Source organism: Bufo gargarizans, chromosome 9 (genome assembly GCF_014858855.1).
Source record: "Bufo gargarizans isolate SCDJY-AF-19 chromosome 9, ASM1485885v1, whole genome shotgun sequence".
In the NCBI taxonomy this organism is placed as follows: Eukaryota; Metazoa; Chordata; class Amphibia; order Anura; family Bufonidae; genus Bufo; species Bufo gargarizans.
In genome coordinates, this window is record NC_058088.1 from 84,638,669 (window position 1) to 84,663,163 (window position 24,495).

Consider the following 24,495-nt stretch of genomic DNA (forward strand, 5'->3'; position numbering starts at 1 on the left):
AGGCAGCTGTAACCAACACCTCCAATCTGATCTCATTGATTGGACTCCAGTTGGCTGACACCTCACTCCAATTAGCTCTTAGAGATGTCATTAGTCTAGGGGTTCACATACTTTTTCCACCTGCACTGTGAATGTTTACATGGTGTGTTCAATAAAAACATGGTAACATTTAATTCTTTGTGATATTAGTTTAACCACCTCCGGACCACCTAACGCAGATCTGCTGTCCGGAGGTGGCAGTGCTGCGCAGAGTCAAGCATATACGCGTCATCTCGCAAGACGCAAGATGACGCGCTTTGCCGGCCCGCACATGCGCAGTTCGGGCCGGCATTTTGTAAAGGGGGGTCGCGTCATCAGCTTGCCAGCCAATGATCGTGGCTGGCAAGCTGATGATTTTTAAAAAATCCAATCAGAAGCCACATAGCAGATCATATTAGTAAATATGATCAGTTATATGGCTTCCCTGCTCGTCTGCTGGTCCTTTTCGTCGGTTGGATCCAGCAGAGGAGCAGGCTACACAGTGAGTAGCACCAACACCACACTTTAACCCCAGATCACCCCCTGCACCCCAATCAGCATTTGTACTTTTATAGTATCTGGAAGTGATCAAAACTGATCACGGTCAGATCTATAATAGTATTAGTGTCACTTTAGTTCGCCCTCCACCCAAAACGCAGTGTTTGCCCGATCAGGCCTGATCGGTCGCCCACACGTGCGTTCGCCCACACCCTCCCCACCGCAGTGACAAAAAATTATTATTTTTTGATCACTGCACGTTCACTTTACACGCGCTGCGGCGATAAAAAAATCTGTTTTGATATTTTTTATCAACCGCAGCGGCCTCCGGTACTTCGCTAGCCTCCCATTTGTAAGACAGGCTTGCTTTTTTTTCTTGGGTAGTCTCAGGGAATACCCCTAAATTTAGTTGCCCAAATGTCAAACAGGGGGTATTCTTCTGAAGAGGCCTACAGGCTTCTGACCCAGTCGGATGAGGAATGGGAACCCTCATCTGACGAATCCAGCGGGTCAGAATATGAACCTGTAGAAAGCAGTGGCACTCTGACCCAAAGTTCGGACGAGGAGCCTGAGGTCCCTGATAGCACCAGGCGTACCCGGCCCCGTGTCGCTAGACCACAGGTTGCGCAGGATCCGCTTCAAGGGCAGCAGAGTGGGGCTGGCGCTGTCGGATTACGTGGTGAGGCATACACCAGCAGCGCAGCCCTCCCTGGACCTAGTACCAGCACTGCCGTACAACCTGGTGAAGTGGCAAGCACCAGAAGGGCAGTTGAAGCTGGTACGGTGGCACGAGCAGTAGTGACCCCGTCGCAGCCACCGCAAAGACAGGCCCGTAGACCCCCTAGAATCCCTGAGGTGCTGGCAAACCCTGATTGGCCGTCCCCAACTTCAGCCGCACCTGTAGTTCCCCCTTTCACCGCCCAGTCTGGATGGAGTTCGGGTTGAGACAGCTCAGATTGGTTCGGCCCTGGGATTTTTTGAGCTGTTCTTGACTGCGGAGCTCTTAGACTTAGTTGTGGCCGAAACAAACAGATATGCCACACAATTTATCACCGCTAACCCGGGAAGCTTTTATGCCCAGCCTTTCCCAGAGGCTGAACGGAAAAATAAAATCTCATTACCTGTATGCTCAATATAAGGAGAATAGCAGAAACTCCTAATACTGGCCATACATGTAATGATTGCGGAGACTCTCAAATGCCAGGGAAGTACAAACACCCCACAACTGACCCCATTTTGGAAAGAAGACACCCCAAGGTATTCGCTGAGGGGCATATTGAGTCCATGAAAGATTTACATTTTTGTCCCAAGTTAGCGGAAAGTGAGACTTTGTGAGAAAAAAATAAAATAAAATAATCAATTTCCGCTAACTTATGCCAAAAAAAAAAAAATTCTATGAACTCGCCAGGCCCCTCATTGAATACCTTGGGGTGTCTTCTTTCCAAAGTGGGGTCACATGTGGGGTATTTATACTGCCCTGGCTTTTTAGGGGCCCTAAAGCGTGAGAAGAAGTCTGGGATCCAAATGTCTAAAAATGCCCTCCTAAAAGGAATTTGGGCACCTTTGCGCATCTAGGCTGCAAAAAAGTGTCACACATCTGGTATCGCCATACTCAGGAGAAGTTGGGTAATGTGTTTTGGGGTGTCATTTTACATATACCCATGCTGGGTGAGATAAATATCTTGGTCAAATGCCAACTTTGTATAAAAAAATGGGAAAAGTTGTCTTTTGCCAAGATATTTCTCTCACCCAGCATGGGTATATGTAAAATGACACCCCAAAACACATTTCCCAACTTCTCCTGAGTACGGCGATACCAGATGTGTGACACTTTATTGCAGCCTAGGTGGGCAAAGGGGCACACATTCCAAAGAGCACCTTTCAGATTTTGCAGCCCATTTTTTACACATTTTGATTGCAAAGTACTTCTCACACATATGGGCCCCTAAATTGCCAGGGCAGTATAACTACGCCACAAGTGACCCCATTTTGGAAAGAAGACACCCCAAGGTATTCTGTGAGGGGCATGGCGAGTTCCTAGAATTTTTTATTTTTTGTCGCAAGTTAGTGGAATATGACACTTTGTAAGGAAAAAAAAAAAACATAATTTTCCGCTAATTTGTGACAAAAAATAAAAAATTCTAGGAACTCGCCATGCCCCTCACGGAATACCTTGGGGTGTCTTCTTTCCAAAATGAGGTCACTTGTGGCGTAGTTATACTGCCCTGGCAATTTAGGGGCCCAAATGTGTGAGAAGTACTTTGCAATCAAAATGTGTAAAAAATGGCCTGCGAAATCCGAAAGGTGCACTTTGGAATATGTGCCCCTTTGCCCACCTTGGCTGCAAAAAAGTGTCACACATCTGGTATCGCCGTACTCAGGAGAAGTTGGGCAATGTGTTTTGGGGTGTCATTTTACATATACCCATGCTGGGTGAGAAAAATATCTTGGTCAAATGCCAACTTTGTATAAAAGAATTGGAAAAGTTGTCTTTTGCCAAGATATTTCTCTCACCCAGCATGGGTATATGTAAAATGACACCCCAAAACACATTCCCCAACTTCTCCTGAGTACGGCGATACCAGATGTGCGACACTTTTTTGCAGGCTAGGTGGGCAAAGGGGCACACATTCCAAATTGCACCTTTTGGATTTCACCGGTCATTTTTTACAGATTTTGATTGCAAACTACTTCTCACACATTAGGGCCCCTAAATTGCCAGGGCAGTATAACTACGCCACAAGTGACCCCATTTTGGAAAGAAGACACCCCAAGGTATTCCGTGAGGGGCATGGCAAGTTCCTAGAATTTTTTATTTTTTGTCGCAAGTTAGTGGAATATGAGACTTTGTAAGAAAAAAATAAAATAAAAATCATCATTTTCCGCTAACTTGTGACAAAAAATAAAAAGTTCTATGAACTCACTATGCCCATCAGCGAATACCTTAGGGTGCCTACTTTCCGAAATGGGGTCATTTATGGGGGTTTTCTACTGTCTGGGCATTGTAGAACCTCAGGAAACATGACAGGTGCTCAGAAAGTCAGAGCTGCTTCAAAAAGCGGAAATTCACATTTTTGTACCATAGTGTGTAAACGCTATAACTTTTACCCAAACCATTTTTTTTTTTTTTGCCCAAACATTTTTTTTTTATCAAAGGCATGTAGAACAATAAATTTCGCGAAAAATGTATATATGGATGTCGTTTTTTTTTGCAAAATTTTACAGCTGAAAGTGAAAAATGTCATTTTTGTGCAAAAAAATCTTTTCGATTAATAACAAAAAATGTCAGCAGCAATGAAATACCACCAAATGAAAGCTCTATTAGTGAGAAGAAAAGGAGGTAAAATTCATTTGGGTGGTAAGTTGCATGACCGAGCGATAAACGGTGAAAGTAGTGTAGTGCCGAAGTGTAAAAAGTGGCCTGGTCATGAAGGGGGTTTTAGCTAGCGGGGCTGAAGTGGTTAATGTATATTCCAGATTCTTCCTTCAGTAAAACCCAGTGGTCCTTTGTCCTGCCTTCAACTCATTTTGATGAAGGGTACGCAAAGAACAGGGGTCATTCATGTTTTGTAGGTCACAAGCTTTCAAATATAACAGATGGTTTTGCTCAACCCATCTAAGATATGACCAAGTGATATGACTTTTACCCTAATGTTAAATGTAAATAATATTGCTTTGGCCCTGGTACCAAATTCTTTTTTGAGTGAAAGGGGGTTTCAGCTAGCGGGGTTAAAGTGGTTAAGCAGACTGTGATTGTCTATTGCTGGGACTTAGATGAAGATCAGATCACATTTTATGACCAATTTGTGCAGCAATCCATATCATTCCAAAGGGTTCACACACTTTTTCTTGCAACTGTATATAAAAAATGAGAGGCCTATGTTAAATCTGAAAAATTGTGGGCTCCATGGTTGGATAGCCCAGGTAGTAGTAGTTGGGTTATGTTTGAATTTTCACATTTGAAATCTAATAAAGATTATCTGATTTAAAAAAAATATAGATTTATTATTGAGTTGTGCAAATCGGATTTCAGTAAGCTCCCTATAGTATCAGTCCTATTAGACCTCCAAGCTAATGATGAAGAGGTTCTCATTAATGTACCTAACACCTAAATCTAAAACCGAAAGCTGAAAAGGATCTAGGAATTTTAATAAACAGCAAACTAAGCTGCAAAAACCAGTGTCAGGCAGCTGCTGCCAAGGCCAACAAGATAATGGGTTGCATCAGAAGGGGCATAGATTCCCGTGATAAGAACATAGTCCTACCACTTTACAAATCGCTAGTCAGACCACACATGGAGCACTGTGTACAGTTCTGGGCTCCTGTGAACAAGGCAGACATAGCAGAGCTGGAGAAGGTTCAGAGGAGGGCAACTAAAGTAATAACTGGAATGGGGCAACTACAGTACCCTGAAAGATTATCAAAATTAGGGTTAATAACTTTAGAAAAAAGACGACTGAGGGGAGATCTAATTAATATGTATAAATATATCAGGGGTCAGTACAGAGATCTATCCCATCAGCTATTTATCCCCAGGACTGTGACTGTGACGAGGGGACATCCTCTGCGTCTGGAGGAAAGAAGGTTTGTACACAAACATAGAAAAGGATTCTTTACGGTAAGAGCAGTGAGACTATGGAACTCTCTGCCTGAGGAGGTGGTGATAGTGAGTACAATAAAGGAATCCAAGAGGGGCCTGGATGTATTTCTGGAGTGTAATAATATTACAGGATATAGCTACTAGAGAGGGGTCTTCCTCTGGATCAACTTGCGGGATAACAGGCCGAACTGGATGGACAAATGTCTTTTTTCGGCCTTATGTACTATGTTACTATGATCCCTTCATTCTAGTGATTTTAGATGTCTCAAAGATGAAAACTTCTGACATGTCATAATTTGTATTATTGTATGTGCTCATTTATTTATGAAACATTATACTTATTACAGTATATGAAACATTTGGTCTGATTTTCAGACATTTAATATGAAAGAATTTTGGTTCTGTGCACCTATAATTGCTTTCCCTCTTGATAAATTGTCTACTGACTTTGGGAACAGTTTATGACATTTTTTGCTCTGGTCTCTAATTGCTTGTATATATTGTACAACATTGCCTCCAGGGGTCGAAGCCAGGTTTAAATTACAGAACTGATGAAATGTAAATGGTAAAGAATGCTGGAAATGCCTAGGAATTATTCAGTTGTCATGCAAATTCAAACATATGGTTCGCTCAGAGGTCTAAGGTTACTAGAGACAAATTTATAGAGCAATTAGGTCAGTCAGCTGCTGTAAAGTATGTGCTTTTTGGCTTCTCCGGTTTTACATGTTCATATGTAATATATTTATTGCTTGCAGGCTTCTTTTTCTGGTAAATCAAATATTTAGTTTGTAGCTATAACCTTTATCTACAGTGCTGCCCATAATTATTCATGCCCCTGGCAAATTGTGACTTAAAGTTACTTTTATTCAACCAGCAAGTCATTTTTTGACGGGAAATGACATAGGTGTCTCCCAAAAGATAATAAGACGATGTACAAGAGGCATTATTGTGGGAAAAAAAATTTCTCAGCTTTTATTTACATTTGAGCAAAAAATACAAGATGTTCCTATGATGGATCTCACTAGCGGAAAGGGAAAACGCTGGTGTGAAAGTAGCGCAAGATGTCTGACTGAAAAAATATGGTTGACTCTTAGCTACGACCTCATTCTTCTACAGTGATCCTCATTGGGGCACATTCCCCCATCAGCCCCCCAAAGCTACTCCCTTTAGCTTTGATGGAAAATGCAACAAGCACACTAAGGCTTTGTTCACTCTTCAGTGTTTGGTCAGTGATTTCCATCAATGATTTGTGAGCCAAAACCAGAGGTGAAGTCTACACAGAGATAAGGTATAAGGGAACAATCTGCACCTGTTCTGTGGTTTTGGCTCACAAATCACTTATGGATATCACTGACCAAGCATTTAAGTGTGAACCAGGCCTGAAGGGAATCTGTGACCCGTTTATGCTGCCCTATCTGAGCTCACGCAGTGTACTGAGTGGTCTCCAACACCTGGCTCACAACTGATTTCAGCAATACAACTGGGTCAATTCAGCTAAGAGATGCAGCGATCTCATCGCGGTCACCGTCACCAGTTTATAGTCCTCAGCCGAGGGCAACATGAAACTAGCGATCTTATCTACTCTAGCCATTAGAAAAAAATTACTTCAATTAAAAGGCTTTCCTGTTAATGTTACTGGTGTATTATTGTGGATAACATACCGTGTTTTAATGTTGTGTAATTGCAGGATCTGATCTATACGTTATCATCAAATGTGAAAATGAGAGTGTTCGATCTGATGTCCACAAAAATACAACCAGCGCTGTTATTGATATGAAAGCGATTTTCTACCGTAGGAGAATGAGTGAACCAATTGTCATTCAGGTAATGCTTTATATTACCAACTACACATAGTCGGAATATTTATCAAGCTGGGATTTTGGTTTTAACCACTTCCTGCACTTGGACGTGCTATTACTACCTAAATGTAGAATGTGATGACATCATGCTCACTTTTGATAACACCTGACCACTTGTGGGGTGGGTTGTTATTAATTTGCGCCAGGTGTACGGTTTCTTTGTCCATCGTTTTGGGGATGCAGTCATGGACAGGAGCTAAAGTTTAATATGTGTCTTGCTTATACCTGTCTGACTTCCACAGCAACTTGAATTAACTATGCAGAGTTTTTTGGTCTGACTAACAAGCCAGTAGATGTATGGGAAAGGACCGGCTAATTACATCACCTATGATTTCATTAGCCCCCCTGCTATGTATTAGGAGCCGTTCCGCCTGTCTGGCTGAAGTGGAAAATCTGTGTCATCGGAATGACATTATGCAGTCAGATTGAACTGACAACCAATGATAGAACAGTCACGATTATCTCCCACCAATCCTATGGGGGCCAATGCACTGAAATGGCTGCTGTGGGAAATAAAAGGGCAGCTGCCCCTGTCATCAGCGGCTATTCTACAGGACTTCAGCCTAGGGACTACGGTTCCAGCTGGTGGAGTTCTACAGTTCAGTCGGAGAGTCCAGGTTGGTATGATCGGGTCACCTAGCCACATGCCTTGCTGTGCACGGCTCCATACACTTGCAGCTCCCTACTCTTGGTGGGTGCCAGCCCAAAGTGGAGTGCTACTAGCTGAGGTGGTTGGTCCTAGGTCCCCACAAAGTCGCGGAGGTTTAATCCCTGGCGAGTCAGCAGAAGGGTGAATCACTGTCACCTGTGCCCTTGCTGGGACTGTACTATATGCTGCTAACTGTTGGTTATCCAATAAAGTCTTCCCGGAGTGTTGTACCCTCACCCTGTGTTGTCCGAGTAGTGTTCCACCCATGGGAAAGGAGCACAGGTGGCCGGTGTTATGAGCCCTAGCCCTGCGCAGTCTTAATAAAAGATAGCCAGGCCGGCGGATGAGAGCACCCACTGACCCTCGTGTCTCCACGTGTTTGAACCAGAACAGTATGTTCATATTGCACAGTGATCATGGTTAAAAATAAAACAATATGGAAACAGCTTTTTTTTTATCCATACACCCCAAATAATATTAAAAGTTAATACACAAGTTCAATTATAGGTGCTCCAAAATAGTGCCATGAAAAAAATGACTTTTCATCCCAAAAAATAAGCACCCATACAGCTCCATTAATAATAAACTAAAAAGTGTGCCCCTCTGAATGTGGCAAGGCAAGATAAAAACAAAAAAATTATATGCCCTATATAACCGCTGAGATCCCCAAAATTGCAAGAACATGGGTCCTGATTCCCCCAAATGAATGCAGCAGTGGTTAAGCATGTGCACTGCCTCTCCATTCTCGCCTGTCTTTGGCAGTCCCATAGAGAAAGAATGTGGCAACAGTGTGCATACTCAACCACTGTTCATACAGGGGACACCTGGAGCCCCGTTTTTGTAATCAGTATAGGCCCCAGCGGTCGGACTACCATAGCTGCTTATTCCATATCCTATAGATAAGGTTTTGATGTGTACAAAGCCTTTAATGCCAAAATGGTCTTGGTCATTAAGGGATTTATACAATTTAAACTTAAATGGGTTGTCCCACAAAAAATATTGTAGTTTTCAAACCAGCACCTGGATCTGGATCTGAATACTTTTGTAATTACATGTAATTAAAGATTTTGTATAGCTACTGAGATATTCAAAAACATGTGTCTGTCTAGTGCCACTAAATTTCTTATTTCTTTGTCCTGCTCACTGAGATGGCCGCACATGCTCAGTTTCATCCTTCAGCTGCCTCCTGAGTTGTGATTGGGAGAGCATGGACACGCCCCCTTAGCTGCAGCAGAAAAGACACTCCCCTGAGCTGTCAGCTTGATATAAATCTAGCAGAGCAATGAATGAGGAGATCTCTGGATCCATGTGAGGTACAGGGCTGGTTCTAGCTTTGTTAGAAAGAGACTGTCATGTACTATATGACGACTGTTGTTAATTTTTTACATTATTCATGGGATTACCCCTTTAACCTCTGTCTAAATTAAACATTATACAAATGTGTAACGTAAGTGTCTTGTGAAAGTATTCACCCCCTTCCCCTTTGGCGATTTTCCTGTTTTGCTGTGTTACAACTGGGAATTAAAATGGATTTTTGTACCATTTGATTTACACAGCATGCCTACTGTCTTTTAAAGTGTAATAATTTTTTTTTATTTTTTTTACTTTTACACCAACAATAATTAAGACTAAATAACTTAGTCCTGACTGTCAATACTTTGTGGACCTACCTTTTTTTGCAATTACAGAGGCAAGTGTCTTGGGGTATGTGTCAATTAGCTTAAAGCATCTAGACACTGGGATTTTTGCCCATTCTTCCAGGCAAAACTGCTCCAACTCCTTCAAGTTAGCTGGGTTGCATTGGTGTGCAGCAGTCAAGTCATGCCACAGATTCTCAATGGAACTGAGGTCTGGGCTTTGACTAGGCCATTGCAAGACATTTAAATGTTTCCCCTTAAACCCATCCAGTGTAGCTTTAGCAATATGTTTCAGGTCATTTTACTGCTGGAAGGTGAATCTCCATCACAGCCTCAGATCTTTGGCAGACTGAAACCGGTTTTCCTCAAGAATCGCCCTATATTATCTGCCATCTATCTTTCCTTTGGTCCTGACCAGTCTTCCAGTCCCTGTGGATGAAAATAATCCTCACCACATGCTTCATTGTGGGAATGGTGTTCTTGGGGTGATGGGAAGTGGTGGATTTCCCACAATGATCAGAAATTACAGTTTATATTTATCCTATGGATAGAAACTTCCATCTCCGCCATGGATCTCTGTAGCTCCTTCAGTGTTGTCATTGGTATCTTTGTTAAATCTGTGGCTAATGTCCTCTTATTCTTTCCATTGTGTTATAATGGATTTAGGCTAGGTTCACACCTGAGCGTTGTAAAACGCTCAACAGGCAAAAACCAATGTTTCCCTATGGGATTGGTTCTTACCTGAGAGTTTTACAGCGCGTACGAAGAAGAAGTACAGGAGCTTCTTTGGGGCGTATGGTCGCGCGTATTTTGGCAGTTTTACATTGGATGCCTCTGTGGTTAATCACACAAACGCGCGTACTAAGCGCGTTTCCAAAATACAAAAACGCCCCAAAATACGCCTAAAAAATGCCCGATAAAAACTCCTGTAAAAAGCGCTTATCGAATACGCTTAGGTGTGAACCCAGCCTTAATGGTGCCCTGTGAGATGTTCACAGTTTGGATATTTTTTTTATTACTGAACCCTGATCTATACTTCTCCACAGCTTTATCTCTGACCTGTTTGGAGAGCTTTTTGGTCTTCATATTGCTTGCTTAGGGTTGTAGACTCAGGGTCCTTACAGAACAGGTGTTTTTATACTCACATCTTGTAACAGGTCCTATGGTATCAACTTAGACTAGACTGTCCAACGGTATGTCCACAGATACAGTATGCTGCAGATTTGCATGTGGCAAATCCTAACAATTTTACACTGTCAGAAAAGTGGATGGGATTTTAGGAATGCTTATCCACACATTGTGGGTTTCACCCTTTGCAACGCAAAGGTGCAGCAGAATTTCCATTGGCTAAATGCACCAAAACCTGCCCTGTGGTGTTAAATCTGGTCCATCTTTATCTTTGAACAAGCAAACACTCGTTTGTCGCCCGATTATCGGCAACGCATCTCCCTGTGTAATCCAGGATGTGCTGCCGATAATGATTAGAACATAATGAGGGAGGAACAACTGCGGTAGCAATTATTCCTTCCACATTCATTATGCATCAGCCTGTGTAATCAGCAAATGAACACAGATGAATGCATTACCTTCCATTGGCGCCAGCACTGTCCGAACATTGGATAGTGCAACGCCACCCTAAAAAGGTCCTTCGTCATTGAAGTACCATGGAACAAAACTCAATACAGGTACAATACCCAATCTTAATGAGGTCTTTGTTCAGGCTTTCTTATGCATTTTGCTAACTGGTATTCCTTTCCTTGTTCATTTAGAATATGCTTTGCATTCCTCATGTTCATGTTTGCTACATTATTTCCAGCACCCCTGAATTGTTTCTTGGACGGCTGCACTGCATGTGAATTCCAAAGGCAATAAGTTGGTGTACAATATTTGCTGCATTCATTTAACATAAAGCCAGTTTCTTCTACTTTAACCTCAGGTCTGGGGAAGCAAGATCCTGTGCGACCAATTCCTGGGCCAAGTGCTCCTGGCTGCATCGCCTAATGACCCAGTAGAGGAGCAGAGTCTCCAGCTGCACAATAAGGATGAGCAAGCAGCGCAAGAGATGCCAGGCCGGATAAATGTCAAGGTTGCCTCCTCTGATGACCTCCTCGATCTGTGAATGTGAGAGTGTCTCCCGGACACAGACAGAGCTGTGAGCTAAAGACTGTCTGATATGTCCGAGTAGATGATGTCTTTAGTTTGCATGCACACGCACTAGTAATTTATATTGGTTCTGACCACATCCAATGTTTTCAAGTCATCTGGCAAGACCACAGAAATGTTCCTTATTCTAAAGCATCAAGACTTATGGCACATACAAGGAATCCTAAAATACTGCCTGCAGCTAGAAGCTGATGATTATGTCATCAAGGGCAAATATCTCTGTCTTTTTATTTTCCACACCACTCCATAAAGGCATGCAGCAGACATAAGCACAACAGCGCTTCACCAGCTACAGCAGAATCCTGCACACAATCGCGAATCTGCAAAATATGGATGTGGTCTGGGTGCATCCCGCACTTTTCACAGGTTCCATCGTAGAAATGCCTATTCTTGTCCGTAAAAGAACAAGAACACGACATGTTCTATGCGGACAGCACACGGATGACATTTTTTGCAGCCCCATAGAATTTAATGCGTCAGAGTGTGATCCGTAAAACACAGACACAGACCAAAAATACGGTAATGTGAATCTAAATAGTGGCATAGCTCAGACCGAGTTGGAGCTCCAAGACAAAGATCAAGTCATGCGTCCTGCACCGCGATGCCTCCATAAAACTGGAACTTTATTATAGCGGGGTTAAAAGACTAGCAAGGCTGATGCATTTTGGGCTACACAAGCCCTGCTCAAAATGCGTCAGCTTTATTTGTATTTTACCCCCGTTATAATAATAGTTCTGGTTTTATGAAGATATCGCAGTGCTGGGAGCATTATATGAACTTCATAAAGGTAATTGAAGATGGGGGGTGGGGGTGATACAAGCCCTCAGGGGCTGTACTATGTATTTCCAAGCTTTCCAATAATCCTAAAACTGAACCAGTCCATTTTTGTAAGGAAATCTGATAGAATATAAATACAATAGAACTTTGAAGCCATTTCCACCCAAAGTTTTTTCACGAATACACCACTGCGTCCCCGTGCCTTTCTTTTCTTGCGACATTTTTAAATCACGTAGGAAATAATTGGCGAGGCTTCACAGTTAAACTCCATATGTTTTTTTCATAAAATCCTGGAGACGTTTAGAAGTGTTCCTTAAAGGCTATGTACACCTTTTGGGAGGCAATTTTTTTTTATTATTGCACGGGGGTACGACACATACGCCCATACCAGCGCTGGATACCTGGCTGTACGCCGCACTTGCAGGCAGCACTGCTCGTATATCATTTTGTTACATTAGGGAATCACACTCCTTCCTTCTGGCTCCTGATGAGATGTTCACAATTGAACTAGTAGAAACGTGAAGAGCAGGATAGGATTCCTTTAGCTGACTGGTCTCTACCCCTTACAGTAGCTGCTTATGTTCAGGACTGACCGCACAACTGCTGGTTTTAGTCCCTGATATATAACACTACTGTACTGACACATTGTGCTTAGCAATACTGCCCTCACCTAAATAGTGACTGATTATATACCTTATATTGCATCAGTACGTTACTTTTGAGGACCTGGTCTGGCTTAGATATATCCCAACATAATAGACCATATCGATAGCACGCCCCATTGCAGACCACTGTGTTCTGGAACTTAAGCAAGAGGTGTTCACACTGACTTAACCTTCTTGACACAGATCCCATCTGCCTGTATCTAATATTCCTTTAGAGGGTGTCTGCCTTTATTTTTAATGAGAATTTAATAAAGTGATTTTTTTGTTTTTGTTTTACTGTCATACAGAGGCAGCGAGTGTGACGGAAACCATATAGAGCTTCTTCTGTTGCCTCTTTATCACTCTGCTTACCCTACAGAGTTGTCGTCGGAATCCAAAACTCTGAATTGCTGCAGAGTCCGAAAAAAAAAACCGCCAGGTTTTCATCTAGGAGAATGCTTTTTTTTATAGGAGAAAAAGTTCTGCATGCAGGACTTTTCTCTCAGCCGTTTTTGAAAAATCTTTTACGGGGTCCTAACGAAGACTCCCAACGCAGATGTGAACCTATCCTGGGACTAAGGCCCCTTTCACATGAGCGAGTATTCCACGCAGGTGCAATGCGAACGCATTGTGCCCGCACGGAATCCGGACCCATTCATTTCAATGAGTCAGTGTAAATGAGCATTTGTTTTCACGCATCACTTGTGCGTTGCTTGAAAATCACAACATGTTCTATATTCTGCATTTTTCACGCAACGCTGGCCCCATAGAAGTGAATGGGGCTGAGTGAAAATCGCAAGCGTTTTTCACGGATGGTTGCTTAGAGAAGTTTGTAAAAATTCTGTTTTATATCACGCACATCAAAAAAGCATCAATGCGCATTTCACCCGCGCAATAAAAACTGAACAACTGAATGCAATCGCAGGCTAAACTGAATAAACTTGCCTGCAAAATCGCGCATTTTTCACTGAATCCATCCGCAACCCATCCGGACCTAATCCGCTCATGCTCATCTGCAAGGAGCCTAATAGTTAGGCCCCTTTCACACGGGCTTCCTGGATTTGCTCCGGATGCGTCGCGTGTGCATTTCAGGAAACCCACGCGAGTAGGCACGCAATTGCTGTCAGTTTTGACAGCGATTGCGTTATGATGTTCAGTTTTTTCCACGCGAGTGCAATGTGTTTTGCATGCGCATGAAAAAAAACGTTGGTACCCAGACACAAACCCGGACTTCTTCACTCAAGTTCGGGTTTGGGTTAGGTGTTCTATTCATTTTGTTATTTTCCCTTATAACATGGTTATAAAGGAAAATAATAGCATTCTTAATACAGAATGCTTACTAAAATGTGGATTGAGGGGTTAAAAAATAAAAAAATTAACTCACCTCATCCTCTTCTTTGCGCAGCCGGCATCGTCTTCTTTCAGGACCTGCAAAAGGATCTTTGATGACATAAATCCTTCTATCTTCATTCAGCAGGACCTGCGCTGGCATCACCGCGCTCACCACGTGGTGAGCACGGTGATGCCAGTGCAGGTCCTGCTGAATGAAGATAGAAGAATTTATGTCATCAAAGGTCCTTTTGCAGGTCCTGAAAGAAGTAGCAAGAAGACGATGCCGGCTGCGCGAACAAGTGGATAGGGTGAGCAAATTTTTTTAAACAAATTTAACCCCTCAAGCAACATTTTAGTAAGCATTCTGTATTAAGAATGCTATTATTTTCCTTTATAACCATGTTATAAGGGAAAATAATACAGTGAATTGACTTTTATCAATTTACTAACATCATCTCCTAGCAACCATGCGTGAAAATCGATTTTCACGCATCCCCATTCATTTCTATGGGGCCTGCGTTGCGTGAAAAAACACAGAATATAGAACATGCTGCGATTTTCACGCAACGCACAAGTGATGCGTGAAAATAACTGCTCATCTGAACACCACTATTGAAATGAATGGGTCCGGATTCAGTGCGGATGCAATGCGTTCACCTGGCGCATTGAAAGAGACCTTACACTTCGCCATCTCTACTGTTTTTATTTTACGCTGTTCCAATGAATCTAAAAAACAAACAAAAAAGCTTACCGTTATGCAGCTTCTATGCAGACCCTCTATGGTTACTGGTGTATAGTCATGCATCACTCCGCCCTTCTTCTTGCTAACCTACTCCTGAGCACAGTGGTAGTGTGTGGTCGGAGCAGGTCAGTATTCTAATATAATCCTGCAGTTTATGTGATACTTTTTCTGTCAATAAAGTCTCATTACGGATATAGAAATGAATAAGAACACTTTCATTAAAAACATACAAACACATAAAGATATATACAGTATATAAACAGTAATAGCGAGAACAGTAATCTTTTCAATAGACATTGACCTCATTCACACATCAGTGTTGTGGTCAGTGATTTCCAAAACCAGGAGTGGGCAAAAAACATAGAACAGGGGCAAATACTTTCATTATACTTTATCTTACTGGAGGATCCAATCCTGTTTTTGGGCCCCAATCACTGACCGAACACTGACTGTGTGAATAAGGCCATTACCTGAATTTTGATAAGCATTTCTATGATTATTATATTTGTTATTTACTGTGTCTGTAATGGAGCAATGCATTTTCTATTGCATTTACAGCAAGTGTCATTCACACATCATGTTATATATCCAGGAGGAGACTTCTGAGCTGCATGCTTCATGGGAAACCCCTACTGAACTCCAAATCTGTAGGTCCGCAGGCATGACGAAGCGGATCAGAAAAATAAAAATAAAATATAGAAATCAACCAGTGCAAAGTGCAATCTCTGTAGGTAAATAGAAACTTAGCAAAAATGTTTCCATAACCAAAGCTGCACATACCCTTTAGCCATGCAGGCAAACCTGCACTTATTCATATCTCTGTCTGCAACTGAAAACATCTTATTTAACCCTTTCTACCCGAGGCCATCCTACATGTGTCACTTTATGTGGTAATAACTTTGGAACGCTTTTACTTATCCAGGCTATTCTGATATTGTTTTTTTCATCACATATTGTACTTCATGACAGTGGTAAAATTAAGTATAAAATTAAGTAAAAAAAAAAAAATTCACTTTTAATTTATAAAAAAAATACCAAATTTACAAAAAATTGGAAAAAATTTGCAAATTTACAAATTTTTATTTCTCTACTTTTATAATAGATAGAAATAACTCCAAAAATAGTTATTACTTTACATTCCCCATACATCTACTTCATGTTTGGATTATTTTGTGAATGCAATTTTATTTTTTGGGGACATTAGAAGGCTTAGAAGTTTAGAAGCAAATCTTTTTTTTAGAAAATTTCCAAAACCCATTTTTTAAGGACCAGTTGAGGTCTGAAGTCACTTTGTGAGGCTTACATAATAGAAACCACACAAAAATGACCCCATTTTAGAAACTACACCCCTCAAGGTATTCAAAACAAATTTTTAAACTTTGTTAACCCTTTAGGTGTTTTACAAGAATTAAAGGAAAATGGAGATGAAGCTTCTGAATTTCACTTTTTTTGGCCGATTTTCCATTTTAATCAATTTTTTTCTGCTAACAGTTAAAGGGTTAACAGCCAAACAAAACTCAATATTTATTGCCCTGATTCTGTAGTTTACAGAAACACCCCATATGTGGTCAAAAACTGCTTATACAGGCACACGGCAGGGCGCAGAAGGAAAGGAACGCCATATGGTTTTTGGAAGGCAGATTTCACTGGGATAATTTTAAGCTGCCATGTCACATTTGAAGACCCCCTGATACACCCCTAGAGTAGAAACTACAAAAAAAGACCCCATTTTGGAAACTACGGGATACGCTGGCAGTTTTGTTGGTACTATTTTAGGGTACATATGATTTTTGTTTGCTCTATATTACACTTTTTGTGTGACAAGGTAACAAAAAATAGCTGTTTTGGCACAGTTTTTATTTTTTGTTATTTAAAGTATTCATCTGACAGGTTAGATCAGGGATGCCCAACCTGGGGCCCTCTAGCTGTTGCAAAACTACAACTCCCAGCATGCCCGGACAGCTTACAGCTATCAGCCTACAGCTGGAGGGCCGCAAGTTGAGCATGCCTGGGTTAGATCATGTGGTATTTTTATAGAGCAGGTTGTTACACCTATTGTTGACGCCACAATACCAAATATGACAAATGATTTTTTAATGTCTCCATATTCTGAAAGCCATATTTTTTTTTTCATTTTGGGCGACAGTTTGGTATTATTTTAGGGGGCGTATGACTTTTTGATCGCTTGGTATTACACTTTTTAATACGCTTTTTGTGACGTAAGGTGACAAACAATGGCATTTTTTTTTTACATTTTTTTTTTAAGACACACCGGCCCATAAGGTGGACAATAAGAAAAAAAATATTTTTCATTATACCTCTAGTCAGACCACCAATCACACCCCCAATGTTAATCAGACCTCAGCTGACAGCCCCAAAAAGACCCCCAATGTTAATAAGACCTCAGATAAGAGCCCCATGCCTCTCTTCAGCCCCCATTACCTCTCATTAGCCTCCAGCAGCCTCATATCAGCCCCCATTGCCTCTCTTCAGCCATGTTATATTAGCCCCATCAGCCTCTCTTTAGCCCCCAGCAGACTCTTCAACCCTCAGCCATGTTATATTAGCCCCCATCACCCTCTCTTCAGCCCCCGGCCATTTTATATTAGCCCCATCAGCCTCTCTTCAGCCCTCAGCCATGTTATATTAGCTCCCATCAGCCTCTCTTCAGCCCTCAGCCATGTTATATTAGCTCCCATCAGCCTCAATAAATAAAAATAAAAAAACACTTACCTCTCCTGCTCTTGGACGCCGCTGCTTCTCCCCTACATCGCGATCCTCTTCCTCCTGCTGTCGGCTGTGCTGTGATCTTACGTGCACAGCATGAGGTCACAGAGCGCCCTCGCGCTGTGTGCAGTCCTCAAAGCCAACAACTAGGACCAGAAAGTGGCGAGTACAGAGTCTTTACCGCTTCCTCTGGTACTAATGAGTGCTTCCATAATGGAAGCGCTCATTAGTATTCGCCCTATAAGATGCAGGGGCATTTTTTGCGTCTTATGGGACGAAAAATACTTATTTATTTTTTTTTTACTTTTTTTTTTTTTTTTTTACTTTTTTTTTTACTTTATTGTTTGTCTTTATTTTTTTTCACTTTATTGTTTGACTTCAACTTTTGGGGGTCTGATCCCCTTTACAATGCATTACAATACTTCTGTATACCAGAGTAATACACTTACAGCCTGGTTCCTGTGAGATCCAGGTGGCTGGATCTCACAGGGTTACATGGAAGGCAGCCACGATGCCTAAGAAAGGCATTGGGCTGCCTTTCCTGCCATCGGGTCCCCGTCACAGCAGCGCGGGGACCCGATGGCTGAACCAATCCCTGCATGGACATCGCACATGCCGCGGTAAGCGCTGATCTAGGCACATCAAGGGTTAATGCGCCGGCATCGGTGTTTTCACCGATGTCGGTGCAGACAGCAGGGGTTGGGCTATCAGTGACTGCCGGACCCCACCGCTGAATCTGTCAGCTCTGAAACTCCTCCCAAACTAGAGTAAGTGGTGTATAGTGTAAGTAGTGCAGAGTCCAGTTGTGGTCAAACTAAATTGCATTCTGACGTTGTGCTCCGACATACCAGCAGTAAAATGCATTGAGCGGACTCTCGTGCTCACGTACATAATGGAGAGGACTCAAAGAGGAGTCCTGTCAGTGCATATTACTGCTGGTTTGTTGGAGCACGGAATCCGAATGCAAGTGAATATGAAGATAAAAATTACACAATCAGTTTGAAGGGTTTTGGAGCTGACAGATTTCCTTTAAATATGTATTTCTGTAATACAAATCGGTCTATAAACATAAAAAGGAAATAGATTTGTGCTGCATAAGGCCAATCCACACTAACACTTTTGGAAGCAGTAATATTTGCAAGGAGCACATTCAGAGTAGGCTATAATAAACATTTTCAAGCTGCTGTATGAATTTAAAGGGGGTATCTAGCGTTAGAAAAATAGGACTTCGGTCTACCAGGACCAGTACCATGCCTGTCCACAGGTTGTGTGTACTACTGCAGCTCAGCTGCCATTCACTTAAATTCAGCTGAGCTGCAATACCAGACACAACCCATGGACAGAGAGGGGTGGACTTACCATAGACCCTACAGCTGTGATGGCTAACCTCCAACTAGCCATCACAGTAGTTTCACCACAGCTGGAGTGCCGGAGGTTAGCCATCACTGCCCAACAGGGAAATTTCCTGGTGGGACAATACCCAGGGGGCCGTCCAAGCCCTCCTCACGGCTGCCGGATGGGTGCATAACGATCAGATGTTCTTAGAATTAATACTTAGGCTACTTTCACATTAGCGGCAGCCTTCTCCGACAGGCTGTTCCGGCGGGGGAATAGCCTGCCAGATCCGTGCTGCCGCTAGTGCACCTTGCTGCTGGAAGTCCGCTCCGGCCCTATTGACATGTCGTAGTTTTAGTCCGGCTGCCTCTCGGCATGTTTGCCGTGCTGCAGGCTGGACCCCCCCCCTTCCCTCCCAATTATAGTCAATGGGGCCGGAACAGACTTCCGGCGGCACGGTGCACTAGATGCAGCACGGATCAGGCAGGCGGTTCCACCACCGGAACAGCAAGCTAGAGAAGGCTGCTAGTGTAAAAGTAGACTTAGGCACCTGGCTAGCAGCCATAGGTTCCTTTCCGAATTCAACCGTATCGTTGTGGTGGAAAAAGTGGGGGGAATAATGCCCCTGCGTCTTTTGGGGTGAATACTAATGAGCGTTTCCATTATGGAAGCGCTTATTAGTACTGGAGGACCAGGAAGCTGTGAAGGCTCAGTACTCACCGCTTCCTGGTCCTCGGCTTTCAAGGCTGCGCACAGGGTGAGAGCGCTCTGTGACCTTACGCTGTGCACACCAGTTCACAGTACAGCAAGAGGAAGAGGATCGCGATGTGAGGAGCGGGCGGCGTCCAGGAGGAGAAGTGTTTTTTTTATTTTGTGATCTGAGGCTGAATTATGGCTGGGGGCTGCTCTCATATGACTGGGGGCTGATCACATATGGCTGGGGCTGATATGAGGCATGGGGGTCTCATCTGAGGTCTGATTGGGGGTCTTCTTCATATTGGGCTCTGATCTGAAGTCTGATTGGGGTCCTTCACATTGGGGTCTGATCTGAGATCTTATTAACATTGGGGATCCGATTGCTGATCTGAGGTCTAATGAAAAATATTTTTTTCTTATTGTCTTCCTCTAAAACCTAGGTGCATCCTATGGGCCAGTGCGTCTTACAGGGCGAAAAATACGGTAGTTGAATACTGCAGCAGGGGCAGCAGTATTTTGTGCTGCACTGAGGTATTTTATTCTGTTGGAGTAGTATTTTGTGCTGCAATATGGTATTGCTCGCCCCACCTACTTTTGTTGCTCCACCTTCTTTCAATTTGGACCTGTCTACAATGTGGGGCCACTTTTAGTTATTTTTTTCCAGGGCCACATTAAACTCCTACATGGGCCCCGCCCCCCCCCCCCCCCCCCCCCCACACACACACTCCTCCCCTATCCCTCCCCATCCCTCCCCCATCCCCTGGGGACAGAAGCGAAGCTGTTTCTGGAAGAAGCCAGACACATCTTTCTAATTCTGGAAATCCCCTCTATTATACAGGTACACTATTACTAATACTGTGCTATAACCAGAGCCTCCATAAATAAACATTTTTAAAAAAAATATAAAAAGTATAGTATCTTGTCATACAGGAATATGTAAAAAAAATAATGTTATGAATCATGTATTGAATATTAAAATTATCAGATATCTCTTGCTTTATTTAAAGTCCATTAAACCTCCAGAGGATCAAGAAATGCATGTATTCTACCATTCCCGTAATTTCCTGTAAAATAAGAAATAGTTGGAAACAGTTTCCTCTCTTCTGAATTTTTTCCCTATAGAGAAAACAGAAGACAACCAAGTACAGATGTACAGTGCTGCTCATAATTATTCATACCCCTGTCAAATTTTGACTTAAAGTTACTTTTATTCAACCAGCAAGTAATTTTTTGACGGAAAATGACATAGGTGTCTCCCATTATTGTGGAAAAAAACATTTCTTAGCTTTTATTTACATTTGAGCAAAAAATACAAGATGTTCCGCACTGTGGAAAATCTCTGAGGACGTGGTCGGAAGCCAAAAGTGACACCTGTGCTGGTCAGGAGGATAATTAGAGAGGTGAAAAAGAATCCAAGGGTCACCACCAAGGCCATCCTGGTGAATCTGGGCTCTGCTGGTGGCAATGTCTCAAGGCAGACAATCCATCGGACACTGCACAATGAAGACCAAGGAGGACGCCACTTCTCCAGATAAGGCACACAAAAGCTTGCTTGGCCTTTGCAAAAGCTCATCTGACTACTGAAAAAGACTACTGGTCTTCTGTGTTATGGTCAGATGAAACAAAAATTTAATTTTTTGGTCACAATGAGGTTTCCTTCTTTTGGTGTAAAAAAAGGAGAAGCCTTCAACCCAAAGAACACCATCCCCACTGTCAAACATGGTGGTGGGAACCTAATGCTTTGGGGGTGTTTTTCAGCCAATGGACCAGGGAACCTAATCACAGTAAACGGCACCATGAAAAAAGAGCAATACATGAGGATTCTCAACGACATCAGGCAGTCTGCAGAGAAACTTGGCCTTGGACACCAGTGACCAAAACACACAGCAAAAGTGGTGAAGAAATAGTTAGCAGACAACAACATTAACGTTTTGGAGTGGCCCAGCCAGAGTCCAGACTTGAATCCACTTGAGAATCTGTGGAGGGAGCTAAAGATTAGGGTGATGGCAAGAAGATCCTCCAACCTGAAAGATTTGGAGCTCATTGCTAAAGATGAATAGGGCAAAAATACCTGTGGAGACATGCAAAAAGCTGGTCTGCAATAATAGGAAGCGTTTGATTGCTGTAATAGCCAATAAAGGCTTTTCTATTGATTATTGAGAAGGGTATGAATAATTTTTGGCTGGACACTTTTTGCTCAAATGTAAATAAAAGCTGATAAATGTTTTTTTTCCCCCACAATAATGCCTCCTGTACATCGTCTTATTATCTTTTGGGAGACACCTATGTCATTTCCCGTCAAAAAATTACTTGCTGGTTGAATAAAAGTACCTTTAAGTCAAAATTTTCCAGGGGTATGAATAATTATAAGCAGCACTGTAGCCAGAATTATCTTGACTCCGGGGCGTGCCAGTATGGTCACTTTAATGCGATTTTGCTATTTTAAAGTGTAAAGCCAGCCAACTGTTCATAGTGGCTGCACTTTCCATAAACAACACATAAATCTATATTATTATAGTCTATAGCAGTGCAGATTTACAGGTTTGTGCAGCGCTAGGTGACAATCCGTTATCTTATGTCAAAGATATATTGAAGTCTGATCTCGGACCGCCTGTAATTTTCAGAATGAATGGGCTCTTAACTCATTTTTGGCACTGCTTGGAGATGTCGGTTATTGGAAATTCGACACAACTTTGTAAATCAAGATCAGTGTTAATCAATGAACATGTCAGATCTTCAGTAGCAACTCCTTGATTGTTCTTTAAAGGGACACTGACAGGCCGAATTAGCTGTATATCTGTATGCACAGGTCTTCTATTGTGTATTAAAAACATATAAGTCTAACCCCTGTCCACCTTATGAAGACTGTAAAATGATGTTTTATAACCTGTTAGAATCGCTTGTCTTTCTGCCCAAGGGGCAGCGTTTCAGCTTTACTTCTGCCCAGGCAGCCTCCCCCCACCCGCCGTTCTGAAGCGCCGCCCAGCTAATGAATATTCACTTCGCTGGGCGGCTTCTGCTGTCCCCGATGTTCCGAGATCCGGCGCATGCCCAATACAAATCTATAGGCATCGGATTCCATTTGAGCTTCAGCACATGCGCCCGGCACTCTCACTGGCCGGGATCACATCGCGCCTGCGTCCCCTCTGCTTCTTTGAGGCCGCTTCAGCCTCTGCATTCTGCGCCGGGCACTTTTCTGAGCAGCACAGAAGCCGCCCAGCGAAGTGAATATTGATGAGCTGGGCGGCGCTTCAGAACGGCGGTTGGGGGGCGGCTGCCTGGGCAGAAGTAAAGCAGAAACGCCGCCCCTTGGGCAGAAAGAAGAGCAATTCTATCAGGTTATAAAACATCATTTTACAGTCTTCATAAGGTGGACAGGGGTCAGACTTATATGATTTTATTACACAATAGAAGACCTGTGCATACATATATACAGCTAATTATGCTTATTCGGCCTGTCAGTGTCCCTTTAAAGTGCTTTCATGTTGTAAAGCAATGGTGGGATTTTCTCACATACTGTACATATGAGATCACTTTGCCCAGCTCCATCCGCTCCGGGTCTTCCTGTAACTCAATCTCCTCTTTTGGATAGACTAAACTGTACATTCTTCCCGCGCATGTGCAGTTTAGTTGCTGACACCCCTGCCCATAGAAGGCACAGCTGTAGACAGAGCTGAGCTGTGCACCTGCGCAAGATTTCCAGTAGTGGTCTGATAACCTTGGGAGCAGAGGAAGGTGGTGTAAAGATGCAGAGGAGAAAGAGCGGGGATCGATTCAAATGAGTGCAGCTGGGCTCCGAGCCTCAGACTCTTTTATACCAATTTGCATCTTGATTAAAAACTGTTTTGGGGACAAAAAAACACAAATGTATGTTTGGGATTGAGAGTATTAAAACTACAGTCTACTGGAAACTGTTTAACATGCACCGCAGTGGTGGCAGACTCCCTTTAGGGTCCATTCAGATAACCGTATTTCTGGGTCCACATCCGTTCTGCAATTTTGCCAGAAAAGAACTGGACAGCACACCCATAGTTATGTTCTGTGACCCTGCCAAAAAGATAGAGCATGTCCTATTCTCGTCTGCAATCATGGACAAGAATAGGAATTTCTATCATAGGGCTGGCTGTGTATGTTCCGCAAAATGCAGATCGCACACAGCCGGTGGATCCACAAAACATTTACGGTCGGGTGAATGGACCCTTAAAGAGGACGTGTCCCTTCTCCTGTTAGGTTTGTTTAGTAACTACTTGCATTCCCCATGTAATAGTTCTGGAGCATCTTTTCATATAACTTTATGGTGTGCTGTTCCTGTCCAGTTATTCCTACCATTCCTGGAATATAGGTCCATCTCGATGTTATTGGGGTGAGTTTTCACACAGTCTGACACTATCGAATCACTGATGCCAGTAGCAGGCTGTGCAGGAAAACACACAACTGTTAACACCCAGATTTATTGCTGACAATTCATTCTATTCATTTACTTCTAGTAGGAATAAAAGAGGAATGGCAAAACCGAGTTATATAAAAAAAAAAAAAAAATATGCTCCAGAATTGTTATTACAAAGGCATTCCGTAATGCATTCCATCATAGAATTGCGTTATGGTCCGTGGTAAGTTGTCACGACTGGAGGATTAGCATCTGGTCCGAGGGCAAGATTGTTTGATTTTACAGCTCCCAAGGTCCTCAATAAAATGTAAAGAGTTTGGGACACATAGCATATCAGTGTCTAAACAATAATGGAAGTATAGTGATTCGTAGTGCAACATCCTCATAAATGGTTAGAACATCCAGAGGTCTCCCCTTTCGTCCACTCACCT

At 42.7% G+C, this 24,495-nt stretch overlaps 1 protein-coding gene across 3 annotated transcripts in view; it reads left to right on the forward strand.

Moving 5' to 3' along the window:
• CAPN6 (calpain 6) overlaps window positions 1–13,507 on the forward strand; it is a 154,347-nt gene extending 140,840 nt beyond the window's left edge. For all 3 annotated transcript variants that reach the window (XM_044268242.1, XM_044268241.1, XM_044268243.1), the window contains 2 exons: window positions 6,804–6,940; window positions 11,198–13,507. In XM_044268242.1, coding sequence (XP_044124177.1) covers window positions 6,804–6,940; window positions 11,198–11,380 — 320 coding nt within the window. In that variant the 3' untranslated portion in view covers window positions 11,381–13,507. The remainder of the gene's footprint in view (window positions 1–6,803; window positions 6,941–11,197) is intronic.
• The last annotated feature ends 10,988 nt before the right edge of the window (window positions 13,508–24,495 follow it).